This window comes from Dreissena polymorpha, chromosome 4 (genome assembly GCF_020536995.1).
Source record: "Dreissena polymorpha isolate Duluth1 chromosome 4, UMN_Dpol_1.0, whole genome shotgun sequence".
Taxonomy (NCBI): domain Eukaryota; kingdom Metazoa; phylum Mollusca; class Bivalvia; order Myida; family Dreissenidae; genus Dreissena; species Dreissena polymorpha.
The window spans coordinates 49,563,106-49,581,318 of NC_068358.1; the positions used below are offsets into that span (position 1 = coordinate 49,563,106).

At 34.3% G+C, this 18,213-nt stretch overlaps 1 protein-coding gene across 8 annotated transcripts in view; it reads left to right on the forward strand.

Moving 5' to 3' along the window:
• LOC127877676 (ovostatin-like) overlaps positions 1-18,213 on the forward strand; it is a 159,253-nt gene that overhangs the window by 126,472 nt on the left and 14,568 nt on the right. For 7 of the 8 annotated variants that reach the window (XM_052423769.1, XM_052423776.1, XM_052423775.1 and 4 more), the window contains exons 12-28: positions 1,176-1,302; positions 1,691-1,936; positions 2,296-2,453; positions 3,160-3,309; positions 3,667-3,781; positions 6,688-6,740; positions 7,405-7,480; positions 11,078-11,252; positions 13,752-13,980; positions 14,267-14,416; positions 14,942-15,040; positions 15,279-15,330; positions 15,509-15,595; positions 15,787-15,963; positions 16,300-16,517; positions 16,715-16,831; positions 17,429-17,588. In XM_052423769.1, coding sequence (XP_052279729.1) covers positions 1,176-1,302; positions 1,691-1,936; positions 2,296-2,453; positions 3,160-3,309; positions 3,667-3,781; positions 6,688-6,740; positions 7,405-7,480; positions 11,078-11,252; positions 13,752-13,980; positions 14,267-14,416; positions 14,942-15,040; positions 15,279-15,330; positions 15,509-15,595; positions 15,787-15,963; positions 16,300-16,517; positions 16,715-16,831; positions 17,429-17,588 — 2,389 coding nt within the window. The remainder of the gene's footprint in view (positions 1-1,175; positions 1,303-1,690; positions 1,937-2,295; positions 2,454-3,159; positions 3,310-3,666; positions 3,782-6,687; positions 6,741-7,404; positions 7,481-11,077; positions 11,253-13,751; positions 13,981-14,266; positions 14,417-14,941; positions 15,041-15,278; positions 15,331-15,508; positions 15,596-15,786; positions 15,964-16,299; positions 16,518-16,714; positions 16,832-17,428; positions 17,589-18,213) is intronic. The other variant, XM_052423777.1, reaches the window with a different exon arrangement.

The window sequence follows — 18,213 nt, forward strand, 5'->3', positions numbered from 1 at the left end:
TGAATTCTATTCTTGTTTATCAGAGATCTACTGCTAACAAAAGTTTAAAACTATAACATCAAATTATTTAACATGAATGTTCAACAAGTTAAATTTTAGTAAATCGAATTTCAAAACAACGATTGTGTAATTGCATCAAATCAAACTTCTTAAATTCTTTTGTACAGTTTATTGCTTACTGTTGGTGCTTGTTGAATTTATTTATACAAGTCCCAACGATTTTACTTCTTACGTTTGATATTTGTCTTTATATAAGCATATTTTAGGCATACATATACCAATATATAATAAATAAATGAGTTAAAAAAACCTGCATGTACAAACATTCGGTAAGGGAAGAATAAACACTTGATTTACCTGAAATCCTTTGACTTAAACTTGGATAAAAGAAGACAACTTTTAGCGATTAACATTCGTTTACTTTGTATTCTCACCACATCCACTTTCCGCATTAAAGGGGCCTTTTTACGTTTTGGTAAATTGACAAAATTGAAAAAATTGTTTCAGATTCGAAAATCATTCTTGAAGTTATGATATTTGTGAGGAAACAGTAATACTGAACATTTACCATGCTCTAAAATATCCATTATGTGCATCTTTTTACGATTTGAAAACCTAAAAATCATACAGCGTTTCAACGCGAAATGATTTAATAATTTGGAGAATTCTGTTGTTGTCGTTTTATTTTTTGATACTACGAGGATTGCTTATATAAAGTAAAAAATACTTCAAAAATGTTATGAGAGCGCATGGCCTAGTGGATAGAGCGGTAGACTTTTGCTTCATTGCTCAAGGGGTCAGTGGATCGAGCCCCGTTGAGGTTTACTTTTTTATTTTTTTAATTGTATTCTTGTTTTTTTAACTGGAGATTTTTAGATTCAATGTTTACATTTATCAATATAAAGCATTTAATGACTAACTTCAATACATGCCAAAATCTGTGAAAAGGCCCCTTTAACAAAATAACACCATACTGATATATTTTGAAGTTTTCAACAATATTATGCAATTAAAGCACTAGAACATGACATGGTCAGCAATAATTTTTGTTATATAGACAAATTGTGATTGTTCGATGTGCATATAATTATGCTGGTGATTTAATATCCGTTCAGAATATATTTTTTACAAAATTGATTTTTTTTCTCTGCATATTTCGGTTCGTCTTTAAACAGGTGATGGCAGGAGACAATTTAGTACACACTCAAGAGGTTCAAATAACCTTTGAAGGCTCTGAGGCCTCGCTTGGTCTCATGGGGGTACGTCCTGAAGAAATATTGGACAAAAAGAAAAAGGAGAAGCGTAAGGATGACTTGCTTTGTAGCCTTTTTTGTTAACAATCTGAGTAAACAATGTTTCATCAGGCGGAGGAACATTTAATGAAAATTAGTCAGATTGGTATCATCTTTTTTATTAAATTCCCCCACTCTATATGCCCAAGTATATGTTTACAATATTTGAACATAAAAATGATAAAAGTTATGTATGTGTATATTTATATGCTTATTTTGTTGTGTAAATGAAAAAAAAATATCTTGGAACGTTTGAAAAAAGATTATCTAATTTGGACCAATACAAGCTGTAGCTTTCCTACAAATTCATTTACAATAAACTTGTCCGTGAAAACGTAAGTAATATGTAAATTTTGCCACTCCTGGTTTAATATAGAATTTTCAGAGGGTATTTGGAGAGTATTTTTTAGCCGACGAGCTTCACCCGCCATTACCACCTCTACCAGTTGAACAAATTGTGGAAACAGTTGATGACATAGACACAGACAGTAAGGAAGATGATGAACCGGTAGAGGAAGATAAGGTACTTGCAGAAAAGTATGTCCCTATTGGCAATGGTGAGGAAATCCAAGTTTCAGAAGAGGCGATTGTGCCAGAAAGTGCTCAGCTACTTGAAAGTGAAGAGCACACTGACAGTGACAAGAGTAAGTTTTGGTAGGCTTGTTAATCAATATTGTTTTAAAATGTCGTACCCATGCAAATGCTGATGCATATGTATTTTACTTCATTTTTTTGTTTGAGTAGGAGGGGGGGGGGGTATAGTTTAATGTTGATTACCAGACACTCATTAATCTTATTCAACAACCGTATGTGTTTTTTTCTTGTTTTTGGTACCGCCAAAAAGTACCGCCGCGAAAGAGGTATTTAATGATTAAGTGACAAAAGTGATTAGCAGACAACAAACTGGTTTATATTCCACATATCAGTGATTTGTTTTAGTGTGTTTTTTTTATATTAACACAAAGATTATAGGTGATGCTCAACTGTCAACCACTTCTTTCAGCTAACGCTGTTCACGCTATTGGACACTTCACGATAAAGATTCCGGTGTTGCCCGTTATGGCTCCCAATTCTCAACTGCTTCTCTACTACATGAGGTCCGATTTTGAAGTGGTGGCATCCACCATTGAGTTTCAAGTGAAGCCGTGTTTTAACAATACAGTTAGTTTAATTTACAAACAATTATTTATGTTTTTATAAAAGATCCTGAAGAAAAAAATACAAAAACAACAGAAGTTACTGGTTTTATTGCAGTTGCTATTGTAAATAACATATCATTATGTTTAATGATAATTCTTGTTAAAATGTTAAATCTTTACATCTTTAATAAGACAATGTCTCATTTCTGAAAAACGTGCAAATGAAATGTACTTACATAAATCATCAAAACAATCATCTAAAAATGGATAATTTGCCAGATATTTGCCTGTGAATTTTTATGGAGATTACTGTTAGTGTTTTTATTTCTACATATGTGGAATACTTTCACAGTTTTGTCACACTGCTAGTATATTTTTTATTGTTATGCCAAGCAATCTTAAACATTTACTACTTTTTTTTTAAAGAAGTGTGTATATACTTTCAATATTCGTTTGTTAGCGTGACCTTCAATTTTGGTGCTAACTTGTATTTCATGGTTCTATTATTGTTATTTCTTTTACATTTATTTAATTTCTTTTTAAGTTATAATAATAAATGCAGTTTTCACGCATATCACCATAATGTTTATTTTACTAACATCAATTAATTTTGAAATGTCTAGATTATTTTTTTTATAATCTCTTGAAATTCAGAACCTAATGTGTTGCTTTCTAAAGTTATATCTCAAGTAGTTTTCTTGTGTAATGTTTATCTTCCCTGTATGCAGGTCAGCATGTCATTTGACCAGAAAGAGGCCCGACCAGGCACAGAGTTAAATCTAAACGTAGAAGGTGCACCGGGGTCAACGTGCTTTATAGGGATGCTCGACAAAAGTGTCACGCTACTTGGAGAAAATAACCAGATCACACCAGAGAAGGTAGGCTTATGCTAATGAAAAAGCATAAATGTAAGAGTACGGTAAAATAAATTATTGAAAAGTTCCATTTTGCCAGAATTATATTCCAGTGTCGACTGAATGGCTATAACTGTACAAATGTTCTCAATGTGGATACGACTTGTCGAATTTATTACCAGTCTTCCTGAATCATGTATAAGGTATTACAAAAATAAATTGCATTCTTAGCGTCAATACCGGAGTAATTTCGGTTACTACATTTTAATCTATCAAGTTAAGACATTAAAAAGCATACGTACAAATACACCTCCTATTTATCAACTTGTGTTGAATTAAACGGTTTAGCGGAAAACATTTTATCTCATAACTTGAATCTAGCTGATGAGTCAAGTTTCCAATGCTGCCCGGCCCTGGAGTATGCATGGCTACTGGGAGGAGGACAAGGAGTACTGCAAGAAATTCTTCAATGAGGCTGAGGAGTCAAAGGATGATGGTATGTTTGAAGCTTAACAGAAATTAGGGTCAAATGCAAATGCTAGCCATATGACAGTATGTCTGGTTTCTAATTGAAGATGAGGTCAAATGAAAATGTCAGCTACATGATGGTATGTCTGGTTTCTAAATGAAGATGAGGTCAAATGATCATGTCAGTTACATGATGGTATGTCTTGTTTCTAATTGAAGTTGAGGTCAAATGAAAATGTTAACTACATGATGGTATGTCTAGTTTCTTACTGAAGATGAGGTCAAATAAAAATTTCAGCCACATGAAGGTATGCCTGGTTTTTAAATGAAGATGAGGTCAAATGATTATGTCAGCTACATGATGGTATGTCAGGTTTCTAACTGAAGATGGGGTGAAATGATTATGTCAGCTGCATGGTGTTATGTCTGGTTTCTAACTGAAGATGAGGTCAAATAATCATGTGAGCTACATGATGGTATGTCTGGTTTCTAACTGAAGATGTGGTCAAATGAAAATGTCAGCTACATGATGGTATGTCTGGTTTCTAATTGAAGATGAGGTCAAATCATTATGTCAGCAACATTGTCGTTTGTCTGGTTTCTAACTGAAGAAGAGGTCAAATGAAAATGTCAGCTACATGATGGTATGTCTGATTTCTAACTGAAGATGAGGTCATATGATAATGTCACCTACATGATGGTATGTCTGGTTTCTCACTAAAGATTCGGTCAAATGATTATGTCAGCTACATGGTGGTATTCCTGGTTTCTTACTGAAGATGAGGTCAAATGAAAAAGTCAGCTACATGATGGTATGTCTGGTTTCTAATTGAAGATGAGGTCAAATGAAAAAGTCAGCTACATGATGTTAAGTCTGGTTTCTAACTGAAGATGAGGTCAAACGAAAATGTCAGATACATGATGATATGTGTGGTTTCTTACTGAAGATGAGGTCAAATATTTATGTCAGCTACATGATGTTAAGTCTGGTTTCTAACTGAAGATGAGGTCAAATGAAAATGTCAGCTACTTGATGGATGTCCGGTTTCTATCTGAAGGTGAGGTCAATATTTGTGTGTCGCTTTACTAAAGATGATGTAAATAAAAATTTCAGCAACATAGCGATATGCCTTTGTCTAAACTGAGAGTGGAAATGGCAGGTACATTACGGTATTTATTTGTCATAACTTAAAATAAGGCCACATCTAAATGATTCCCTACACGACGATGTGTTCTGGTTCCTAACTTATGTTGAGGACAAAAAAAACTGTCAGCTTCATGAACGTATGTTATAGTCCTACATGAATGAAAGGTCAAATGAAATTTCAGCTGCATGATATTATGCCTGGGTCCCTACTGAAAGTGAGGCAAAATAGTTTAGTCAGCTGAATGACATGTATTCGTGGTTCTTGCTTAATGTGAGGCTATATACAAAAATAATGGCTAAAATATGGAATGTCTGGGCTTATTTCTGAACGGGTTGCTAAATAAAAATATCACGTACATGTACATGCCAGCTGTGAAGATCATTTACTCATTTTCATCGTTAAATGAAGCTGACAAATCGTTCGTATACCAAATAATTACCCTGTTGAATTTTTCGTGTGGTTAACTTATATCCAAATTAAATGATAAAATATTAGTTTCTGCCTTTTATACATAGGGCTGACTTAGGATTAAATATTTACATTTCTCAAGGTGAGCAATTGTAATCACCGTATATTTGAACACGGGCATCGTCAATGCTTTGCTCGTTAGAGGCCGCATTCATTTCCCAGTTTCGATCAAACTTGGTTTATTTTTTAATAATTACCTAAATTTAAATTTAAGACGCGTTGTCCAAAAATAATGCCACAGTGCCTATAAAAAGCTTTTAAAAATATAATATAAAAATACTCAATCTTGATGAAACAATAAAATAATGTTTATTTGAAAAGAATTAGTGTTCAATTTCATATCTGGGTCAAATATTCCAAACACTAGGTCATAAGAGCAAAATGTAGAGGGACATTTTTACTGTTAATGTTCAGCTCGTTACCCTGCTAAATATAAATATTCACATCTTATTAAGATACAACTTCTTCGGAGTCGAATCTAGTTCATTTGCATATAAAAACATGGTCACCATGTCAAATCTTAGATAAAATTCTTACCACCCTAGAAGGCACATTTATTTATCAATATTTGTGAAACTTGGGTCATGATATTTATCTTTACTTTAACAAGCCTAGATTTTAATCTGATTCAGATTGTTATAAAAAAAAATCTGGGATACCAGATTAAATGCCAGAAAAATCATGTTATTAATCTAGATGTCGTTTTGTTTGTTCAATCTAGATTAAACTTTATCAGAATGTTCATCTTGAAACGATTATGGCTGAGCCTGAATCTGGGCCATGTGCATCTAAACACTAGGTCATCAAGTACAGGCTTAGAAAAAACTTTTTAAACCCCTACAGAGGCGACGTTTTTCTTAAAAATTGATGAACCTTGTAAATGTTCATCTTAATTAAAAATAGCCCTAGATTTATCTTGATAACGGTTGTCCGAAAACTAGGTTAGCGGGTCAAATGTTCGAAAAACCCTGTTAATTCTTTAGATGAAACATTTATTACTCAATCTTGATTAATGGTCATAATGTTAATCTTTACAATAATCAGGCCAACTTTGAATGTGAGTCACATTTATCCGCAAGTTATATTACCAAATCGTCACTCTAGAAACCACATGTATGATGGAATCTTGATGAAACTTGGTCACAATGTCTTTCTTGGCATGTCGATATTTTAATCGGATTGAAATGGCGTCAAACACAAGCACAGGCCTTTGACAATTGGTGTACCTTAATCTCAAAAGAGCACTTCAGAGCCATCTTGACTATTTTGCAATTTGAACTATGATTGTTTAATAGTTTTTAAAACTGTTTTGTTTCAGATATGTATGTTGTATATGACGTAACGGGCAAGGGTGCTGTAAATTCATTCCGGGTATGTAATTAAATAATATATCGTTTATAATTCTACAGAAGAGTGTGAGGGCTTTCTCAATCATCCACTGAACCTTTAAAAATTGGTCCTTTATATAAAAAAAATCCCGTTTTTTTAAGCATGGCCGCATTTTCTTTTCAAGCATAAATTGAAAAAGTTAAAAAACAAAACAAAACACAACAACAACAGTTTCTTGAAAAAATCTACAATTCCGAAGTTCAAATAAGCTATTAGAAATGTTGGTTGGTATGTTTTTACTTCCGCTGCTCGAATGGTGTCAATCCTATGAAGCATAGCCCTTATTTATCTGAACATAACATTTTTTGTTGATTGCAACGGTGATATTCCATATAACATACTAAAGATTTATGTTAATGTTGGAAAGAGACTGCGATAACATAGACAGGTCATTTCTCTTAAAGGATCTCTAACTTTATATGGCTAGTAATTGGCTACATGTATGACTATTCTCATTTCGCTTAACAATCAATAGGCATCTATTCAAACATATATCCCTTTGTTAAACCAATATAATTGCATTTAATTATTTGACAGAATATATATAATAAAATTCATCTTTAACGTTTATGTAAACACAGTGTACAGCGTGATAATCTAGAAAACCTTCTGAATTTTATATTGTAATTAATGTTTCTAATTTCAGGATGCTAAAATGTGGGTATTGACCAACGGGGTTGTCGACTCCAGACCATGCGTTAAAAACCGACACCGTTTGTATTGTAAGTCATTATGGTGGAAATGTACCACAAACGATAATTCTATAAACACATCATAGCTACATTGTTATTGATATTTTTTTGTATTAAAAATATGTGTAAGTGTATTTTGTCTCTCTTTTTAATTAATATGCCGAGATACGTTTTCATTATTTAATATATTTAATTGACGTGAGTCTAAATCGATCAAGGGAGTTACTTCTGCGGTCAGTAATCGTCAGCCACCATCCAACTGTCATGGTAAGGTATTCATTTAAACAGCTTCAGCTCCAAACCGTATAGCAAAATTTATCTTACTTGACAACCATGTTTTCAATGTGGTCTTTAAACGAATTGTATAAATGCATTCACAAATGTGATAAATAATGGACTCTATGCAAAATGAAATCTAAAAAACTACTTAAATGTTTTCTTCTTGTCTACAACCACATTGACATTGACAAAGCTTTTCTAAATATTTCTGATTGTTGCATTTGATCCGTCCGGCGACATTTGCAATTAAACATCAAATAAAATATAAGCGACCTTTCCTCTGCAACAAAGTTTCATATCCGGTAAATACAAAACAAATATTTGTATACGTTGTTTAGCTCACCTGATTGCTCAGGTGAGCTTATGATATCGGTCTTTGTCCGCCGGCTGTCCGTCCGTCTGTCCGTCCACATTTGTTCATAAACACTATAGAAGACAAATTTTTTGTCCGATCTTCATGAAACTTGGTCAGAAGCTTTGTCCCAATGAAATCTCGGTCGAGTTCGAAATTGGGTCGTGCCAGGTCAAAAACTAGGTCACTAGGTCAAAAAAGAAGAAAACCTTGTAAACACTGTAGAAGTCACATTTCATGCCCAATCTTCATGTGACTTTGTCAAAATGTTTGTCATACTGATATCTTGGTTGAGTTCAAAAGTGGTTCCGGTCTGTTATAAAACATGGCCGCCAGTGGGCGGGGCAGTTTTCCTTATTTAGCTATAGAGAAACCTTGTAAACACTCTAGAGGCCACATTTCTTGTCCGATCTTCATGAATTTTGGTCAGAAGCTTTGTCTCAATGATATCTTGGTCGAGTTCGAAACTGGGTCATGCCGGGTCAAATACTAGGTCACTAGGTAAAAAAAAGTTGTAAACAATGTAGAAGTCATATTTCATGCCAAATCTTCATGAAACTTTGTCAAAATGTTTGTCTTAATGATATCTTGGTTGAGTTCAAAAGTGGTTCCTGTCCGTTGAAAAACATGGCCGCCAGTGGGCGGGGCAGTTTTCCTTATTTTGCTATTGAAAAACCTTGTAAACACTCAAGAGGCCACATTTCTTGTCCGAGCTTCATGAAACTTGGTCAGAAGCTTTGTCCCAATAAAACCTCGATTGAGTTCGAAACTGGGTCATGCTGGGTTGAAAACTAGGTCACTAGGTAAAAAAACACATTGTAAACACTGTAGAAGTCACATTTTATGCCCAATCTTCATGTAACTTTGTCAAAATGTTTGTCTTAATGATATCTTGGTTGAGTTCAAAAGTGTTTCCGGTCCGTTGAAAAACATGGCCGCCAGTAGGCGGGGCAGTTTTCCTTATTTGGCTATTGAAAAACCTTGTAAACACTCTAGAGGCCACTTTTCTTGTCTGATCTTCATGAAACTTAATCAGAAGCTTTGTCCCTATGATACCTCGATTGAGTTCAAAACTGGGTCATGCTGGCTTGAAAACTAGGTCACTTGGTCAAAAAAAAGAAAAACATTGTAAACACTGTAGAAGTCACATTTCACGCCCAATCTTCATGTAACTTTGTCAAAATGGTTGTCTTAATGATATCTTCGTTGAGTTCAAAAGTGGTTCCGGTCTGTTGAAAAACATGGTCGCCAGCCGGCGGGGCAGTTTTCCTTATTTTGCTATAGAGAAACCTTGTAAACACTCTTAGAGGTCACATTTCTTGTCCAATCTTCATGAAACATGGACAGAAGATTTGTCCCAATGATACCTTGTAAACACACTAGAGGCCATAGTTTTGGTCCAATAACGATGATACTTGACCAGGATGTTTTTCTTGATGATATCTATGCAAAGTTTGACATTGGGTCATGTGGGGTCAAATTCTTGGTCAGGAGGTCCAAATCTTACAAAAACCTTGTAAACACATGTAGAATTAACATTACTTCCAAATGTTTGCATGCAAAAAACCCATGCAAATAGACAGTACTCAATCAGAATGAATCATATGCTCACACTGCAAAAGTAAACAGAAGAGAATCAATCTAATATGCTCTAGAGTACTAAATTTTCAACTAAGCAATGAACAAGGCCTTGTAAAAATAGGTGAGCGATCAAGGGCCATCTTGGCCCTCTTGTTTATATTTATTGGAGCAGCTTAACTCTAAACAGTTGTAAAAAATCGTACAGTTTGATTTTAAAATAAAATGCTACCGAAACGACGTGGACATTGGTCTTCTTTTTAATATAGAACACACAAACACAGATTGCAATTCGGCCTAAGCAAAAATGATCTTTTTACTTTGTCAATTTAAATTCAAACTCTCATAAGTAAATAAACGCAAAGTTACACATATATAAAACATGTGCCTGACATTTTGCCTTACTCTCAGTAATTCAAAATAAATTCTCAGAAAAATTCCTTGGCTGACTCAATGTTTGCTTAAAATATTTTGGCATTATAAAGTTCAATTAATATATGACTTTTTAAAATCATTTTCTCCCAAACAACTCGATTGCTATTACATATACGTCTGCAGAAGGGAAATTTTAACTACCTGTAATTTTGAATAATTTATGTTCTCAGGAGTCTAATTTTCGCACATTTTGCGCTTTGTCTTTTCACATATTTATTGCCACTCATATAAAACAAATAGCACGCTTATCCACAGACTGTGTGTATATCCGTACATGTATATATTTAATGATTTATAAACTGTCCATGTTTTTTGCTCTTCTGAGCACATAGAACTCATGGGAGTTTTAAGGAAACCGTGTTGTCGGTCGCCCGTCACTGCGTATGTTCGTACCTCCGTCCATTAACAGCCAACGACTTTCAATCATGTGAAGCTTTGTGGATTTTTTAGAAATGATCTATGATTGACCATTTTTCAAGTCGCTCAAATTGTTCCAGTATATTCCATATATATATATATATATATATATATATATATATATATATATATATATATATATATATATATATATATATATATATATATATAAATTAAATAAATAAATACTGTAAATACTGCAATTGAAGTGACTACCACGTTTATTCGATGCAAAACATCAGTTCAAGATGCTTCATAATTTTCTCTTCTTTTTGAAATTAATTATTTTCGAAAATTAATCATTCTTTGAATTTGATTTCTTTCGTACGTTGCAGTTTCTTTCGTTGTGTTGTAGACATATCATGCACTTTTGGTAAATTTCCACATGTGTAAAGATGTTAACAGGTTCATTAAGTCACTTTATGACAAGAAATGAAGTTATAAATAGGGGTATTTGGTATTTGTTTATATACCCTACAATTTTGTCTTTGACTGTTAACATTGAATGTTATACATTATGAATGAGATTGAATGTACATTACTGAAGATTGTATACCGTATGAAAGTTCGAGGGCCAATGATGATGAGAACAGCTGATGTTGAGGATGAAAACCTGGAGGTTGAAAATGATGATACAGCTTCTACTCTCACCATCGCGTCTTCTGAAACAGTACCAGCAAAAGCAGTGCAAATCCGATCGTTCTTTCCAGAGACATGGCTTTGGGATATTGTTGAACTAGGGTTGGTTCGGTTATTTTAAAATCCTCTTTTGGAAGACAGATCTCAGAAAAATTACTCAATATCGTTTATTGAATAAAGATAAGTTTAATTTGTTGGAACAAATCTTTGAAATACTGGAGAGAAGTTCAGTCCTGATTATTAACTTAAAGAACCTTGGCTAAAAAATAATGTTGCACAATAATGTGGCACCTTTGTTTCAATATCCAGCTATGGAGATATGAGATAACACTTATATACTGATCTAAAGAACACTGTGGAGTTATTTTTCAATTACGCAATTCTAAGGTAGCAAGACAAGTTTTGAATGCATTCCTAAGCAACGGTCATGGTATACTTATGCCTTGTTTGGGTTCTTAGCTCACCTGAGCACAAAATGCTCTAGTTGAGCTGTTGTGATCAGTATATTGCCGCCGTCATCTTTCATGCTCTGTGCGTCGACAAAGTTAAGCTCCTTACCACGATATAGGCAATATTTGTATGCACGAATGTTTATTCGTAAATATTTACGTCAATCCCAAAGCTTGTGTTTTCATCTCTCTTTACTGGATGCATCTTTCTTAACCCATTATTGCTTAATCATCTTAATATAGAGCTGATCGCTAAGACAGGAATATAGGCTGCAACTCGTTCCGACATAATTATGGATATTGATATGTGTCTGCACAATAGCATACATAATCCGAAAAGTTTGTGTTTTCAACTCCTCTTTTAGTTCTTTTGTGCTCTTACAAGTTTCGACTCTGAGGATTCATTATAAAAAATGTGTGTTTTCAAATCCTCCTTTACTGATTGCTCTTTAACGTCCCCCGCTAAATGACCTTAATTTGATGATAACCGTATAAAAGAATATATGGATGCAACAAGTTTGAGAAGAATACATATAGTTCTGTTTTATATCCAAGTATGTGTCGTGAGACATTTCTAGTTCACTAAATCTGTGTGAAAATCGGTTGACACTATTTAGGCCATGTTCGACTTAAAGTCGACGCGTGTCCAAAAATATGATAACAGGTCAAATATTAGCAAAAAGCGTGTTGTACCTCCAGAATTCACACGAATGACTCAATATTTAAATATCGTGGACAGATTGTTTATTTTGACAATATCCAGGGCAAGTTTAAGTCAAGGTATCATGTGTCAAAACACTAGTTTATCTGATCAAATAGTAGACAGAGACATCACTCCAAGAACTACATTACCATTTTAATTCTTAGAAAAACGTTCTTACCATTCTAGAAGTCCTTATATATGATTTACATTTGGGGAATTTTTGTATTTATGTTTGTCCAGACAATATCTAAGCTAAACTCGAATCTGGATTACATTTAGCGAAAAACAAGGTCGTCAGATCAAATCTAAAAAACATATTAACACTCGTGATTAAATTTTGCCTTTGCATGAAGCAGGTATTCAATGACCCATTTCGCAGCTGTTCGCTTGATATTTTCTTACAATTCCATGCAGTGGAACTTTCAGAATGCATAATTTTCAATGATAATGGAGAATTTAGAATGCACTTATTTTTCATGTACGTGGAACGTTAAGAATATCCTACATTTCCATGCAGATAAAAACCTAAAAAAACTAAAATACTTTTCACAGAAAAGTCTACCCTAAATGTCCTACCTCAATGTAGATTATGTGTGTGGGTTTTATCTCCAAAACTGCCCTGGATAATTGATTAATGTTTAATATGGGCAAGCTATGAGTTAAGATTTGTTTTTCCTTGTGGAGATTGTTAAACTTTCTACTAAGGAATATAAACCTTTAACATAATCTGCTTTTTCTATAGAGATCATTTCACATTCAGATGAAGTTTTTAAAAAAGGAAATACATCCTTATCTGTTTATTTGCAGTGCTTTTGCCAGATACGTGGCATTGGAATATTATATAATTTTGGTTGGTTTCCTAGTTATGGTTTTGTTTTAAGAATAATATATTTCATTTTCTGGAAGATGCAAACTGTTTATTAATAATTTTAAACATATGTTTTCAAGAGGTTTAAATCAAGACATAATTCTATGAATGGAGTAAGGAACTTTAAAAAAAAAACATTCCTGTCATGCTTTCTTCTTCTCTTTTCATGAGAGTTTGGTTGAAAATGAAAACCCCCCAAAAAGTTGTACACATTTCTTTCCATTCATTCCTTTGAAAATGAAAAGTTATTGAAGGATTGAAGGTACTTAATATTTTAGTCCGTTGATTTTTGCTTTGCATATTGATGTTCAAGATGCGTATCAACTCTGCTTATTCAACTCGGTTCACTGATAGTTCAATGAATCATGTAACATCTGTTTTCTGTTAATGTATAGCTTTAATGATCTAAAAGCATGATACGTATTTTTAACTTGAAACTTGGAACAAAAGTCAGTTTTATATATTGAATCGTCATTTATAAAGTGTATATATTTATTGGATTAAATAAATTGTTTGTATCAAAGTGAACGAAAAAAACAATTACATGCAGCATTTAAAACACTTATCGTGATTTCTTACAGCAAGATTGGTCAGTTATCAATGACAACCACGCTACCAGACACGATCACAGAATGGATTGGCAACTCGCTCTGCACTCACCCGGATTCTGGGGTGGGCGTGTCTGAGTTGACGGGCATCACTGGCTTCCAGCCGTTTTTCGTTTCTCTCACGCTGCCTTACTCGGCTGTTCGTGGGGAAATCTTGCCTGTTGTCGCAACTGTGTTCAATTATCTACAGGACTGCATATCAGTCAGTATAGGTTTCAGATTTTGAATAAACGAAGATGCTTATTATTGCAATACAATTGAAGTGATAAGTGAAAACATATTGACATACACACCTTGATTCATTTTTATTCTAATAATATTTACCAATAACTGTTTCCAGCAGTCATGTTTATATATTTTGTATGTAGTTCATGTATGTGTTATACTTAATGTATTTTGTTCATTACATCAATCAACCATGTTAACCAGTGTATAAGGCATGACTTGGCATTAAATCATGAATATACAAAAAGTCTAACTCAACGCAGATGGAGGTGACAATGAAACAGATGGAAGGGTTTGCGTTGCATGAAGGAACTGGCGCCAAACACGAGTTCTGTCTGTGTGGAGGACAGAGCGAAACTGTTAAGTTCTACATCGTACCAAAAGTGCTGGGAGAGATAGACCTAGAAGTGATAGTAAGTATGTGCCCAGAGGAAAATGCAGTATAGAAAGAAAGTAGTACGGAGTTGAGGCACTATGAATACTGTTCAACTAGAGAGAGAATATATATATATATAAATATATATATATATATATATATATATATATATATATATATATATATATATATATATATATATTGCAGATTCACTTTAGTAAACCTAAGTATATCATAAATCGGTTGGCTCGAATTCAATGCCAATTCAAATTCAAAGGCTCGAACTTTTGTTGTCGGTCCCGACGAGTTCGAGTCATCGGGTTTTGACTGTATCTTAAATTGTCCATGAATTGAATACGTGATAGCATACAAACATTGAAGTAACTAATATATAGAAATGTTCAGATTTATTGTCAAAATGATTTTTTCATAGACTTGTTGGGGATTAAAAGACCCAGATATCGTTTTACTAGAATCTTTTGTGCTAATATAGTCAAATAAACATAAAACAAGTGTGGTTTGGGATACAGGCTTTATGGTAATTTTCCGGTTTATTTTTCAGGCTCTTTCCACGGTTAATACTGTCGTGTGTAACAACTTTGTTCTCACTGACGCCTACAACGGCGTGTCTGATGGTGTACAAAGGCAGCTGCTCATTGAGGTAGTGTGGTTGTGCTGTGACATTGCCAACGCATACATTTAACATTTCAAAGCATTAAGAAATATAGGTACATTAAATCTGTAAGAAATATAACTGCTATTTGACAATTTCTTCTCTCAAATGAATGAATAGCTTGCATATGCATTCCAATACATGTTAAGGTGATGAAAAATGAAATGGACACTTTTTATTCAAATTTATATTGAGATGAAATAAAGACAAACGTACTCTTTTTCAGCCTGAGGGACAGCCTCATGTTGCAACACGATCTGCCTATATGTGCGTGAAAGGTATGTGGTCTTGCTTTACTTCTTCAAAGCTGCAACTAATTTACCATGCATTGGTTCTAGGAAATGACATTGTGTCAATGAAACTTTCTCAGCCAAATTATTAAAAGTCGACTGTTGGTACGCATGACAGCTACATTCTTTGACGTTGAACAACTTGAAGTTATGTATGTTCCCGCAGGTGGTGAATCGGACTCAGAGACAATAGAGTTGGCCCTTCCAGTCGATCTGGTTCCCGACTCTGAGAGAGCAACAGTTTCTGTAGTAGGTTAGTTGGCTTCATGATATATGTGGTTCTTTTTCTAATTTAATATTTTATTATAATATATATATATGTGTTAACAAAACGTTGCATTGTAAAAAAACGAACAGAACTGGTATATTCAAAGTGTGTTCATTCCGCTGACATTAAATAGTGTCCAATGTTTGTGTTCATCTTACCTGCTAATCCCCTTTTAGGTGATATCATGGGTCCAACCCTGAGCAACTTGAAAAACCTTCTTCACATGCCTTATGGGTGTGGTGAGCAGAATATGGCTTCCTGGGCACCAAACATCTATGTGCTGCAGTACCTGACCAGCACTAGTCAAAGTTCACCTGAGGTAGAGGAATTGGCAAAGAGCTACATGAGGGTTGGTAAGTCAACCACGTATGGTTCAGGTACAGTACATGTAATTTATTAACTGGGGGAATAAGTATAAGCTTAAAAACAACATTGTTACATCTAATTTATGAGTCTAGATAGCATGCTTTTGTACAAAACATTCATGTTTAAGACACTTACTCAAAACCATGTTTTGTATGTCCAAATCACCCATCGTATTGACCACCAAAGAGAAGATATATCCCTCTTACGGGCCAAATGTAAAATTTTGAAAAAACGTGGTATCATAAGACATGTGTTGTTGAAATCTATATAAAGTATCTCCATTTGTCGAATCTTAACTGTTAAGTGTATTTCTTTATTGTAAGGCTACCAACGTCAAATGAAGTACCGGCATAATGACAAATCATACAGCGCGTGGGGTGAAAATGAATACGGCAACGCTACAGGCAGCTTGTGGCTGACAGCGTTCTGCATCAAGACCATGGCTCATTCGGTCAAGTTCATTGATATTGACAAAGACGATCTGCGTATCAGTGGAGATTGGATTCTGTCACACCAGCAAGCTGATGGATGTTTTCCTCAAGTACTTGTTTCCAAATTCGATTGTTTTACTGTAAAATTATTGATGAGGAACCTTTTTTTTTCGATAAAACATCAAAACCATGTCCGGTTCATTTTGTCTTTTATACATTTTTAACCATACCGTTTTTAATGCAGAAATATGTTGGCAATTGTGATACGGTGTATGGACTGGTAACTGACTTGCATTGTGTGTGACAGGTTGGCACAGTGTTCAGCTCATATCTCAAGGGAGGTCTGGAAGGTGACAACAAGGCTGGTCTAACAGCTTTTGTGCTTACTGCTCTCATAGACAGCGGTTTTAAAGATATCAATCAGGTATGAAATTGAAGTTTACTTAATTCTTGAACTGGTATTTGTCGATTGCAAGAGCAAGCTCGTAATGCTTAAAATTATAAATTTTGTCGGCATGTCCTGTTCAGTAATTGTCAGCATTTGCGTTAAGTGCTTAACATATGCCTGAAACGTTTTTGTAAAACTAGCATCATGATATAGTAATATTACTGAATGATCATGGTCCACTTCTATAACTAATATATTATGTTGATGTTACTTGTTATTATCATTTGCTCACATATAAAATACACTGTAACCATATGCTGTTACAGAGCCGATTGTTCTCAAAGATAACTGTTTTTACAATCTTAAATTGTTTAAGCCATTTACAATTGATAATAGTTGGTAAATAGACCACTGTCTCAAATCAGCGCACACTATTTATACGTGCTAAAGCTTTCATAACGATTGTTTGCCAGTTAAGGCAGATACTTTTTGTTAACAACCGTGGTTAAAATATTGAACAACTATGTGGATGTGTACAACTGTTTAAAGTATATCCATGATCGAGTATATCTATGACCGAGTACATCAATGACCGAGTGTATCCATGACCGTGTATATCTATGACTCTTGCAGACTGCTCTGGATGCTGGATTCTCCTGCCTGGACCAGGTGATGTTAGCAGATGTTGATACGTACACTCTCAGTCTGATGGCGTACGCCTATCAGTTGTACACGCCCGATGATGCACAGACACAGGTGATCATGGAAGAGCTTGACGTCCGCAAGAAAATTGGTATGCTCAATATGACCATGATAATAATGCACCGCATGGACGGAGATAGAGGACATGTGTTGAATAGTTATAAGGGCTGTAAGCTAAATGCAACGCACATTTTTAATAGATTGCATTTTTTGTGGATTTTATTGCTATTGTTAATTTGTATTGTCTGATTTTTTTTAAAACTTGTAACGAGATTGAACTTAATCTTGATAAATATATAAATACTTTTTGTGTGAAGCCATGGTATTCGAAACTCTTGTTTTGTCGGAGTGTTTGTTGGGTTTGCTAAAATGGTCATGTACACGTGAACTCTGTCTGTATCTACGTATGTGTGTATGTAGAAATAAAGTTGGTAGTAACAAACTTGTCCAAAATAATTCTCTACATTGTTTAGTGTATATCATTCAAACTTAAAGAACTCTTAAGACCTGTAGCAGTTTCACCTAATCGAACTATATGTTTACCCTCCCTCCGCAAATAAACGTATGATGTAATAACGAAATCTTACAAACGCACCGATAACGGGTAATATGAAGGTAATAAACACTTTAAAGTTATACGTGTCTTCACTGGACAGGTTGGAAACACGTGTGTTGCGTGAACTACTTCCTGTGGCTTGTTTCTTATGATATGAAGG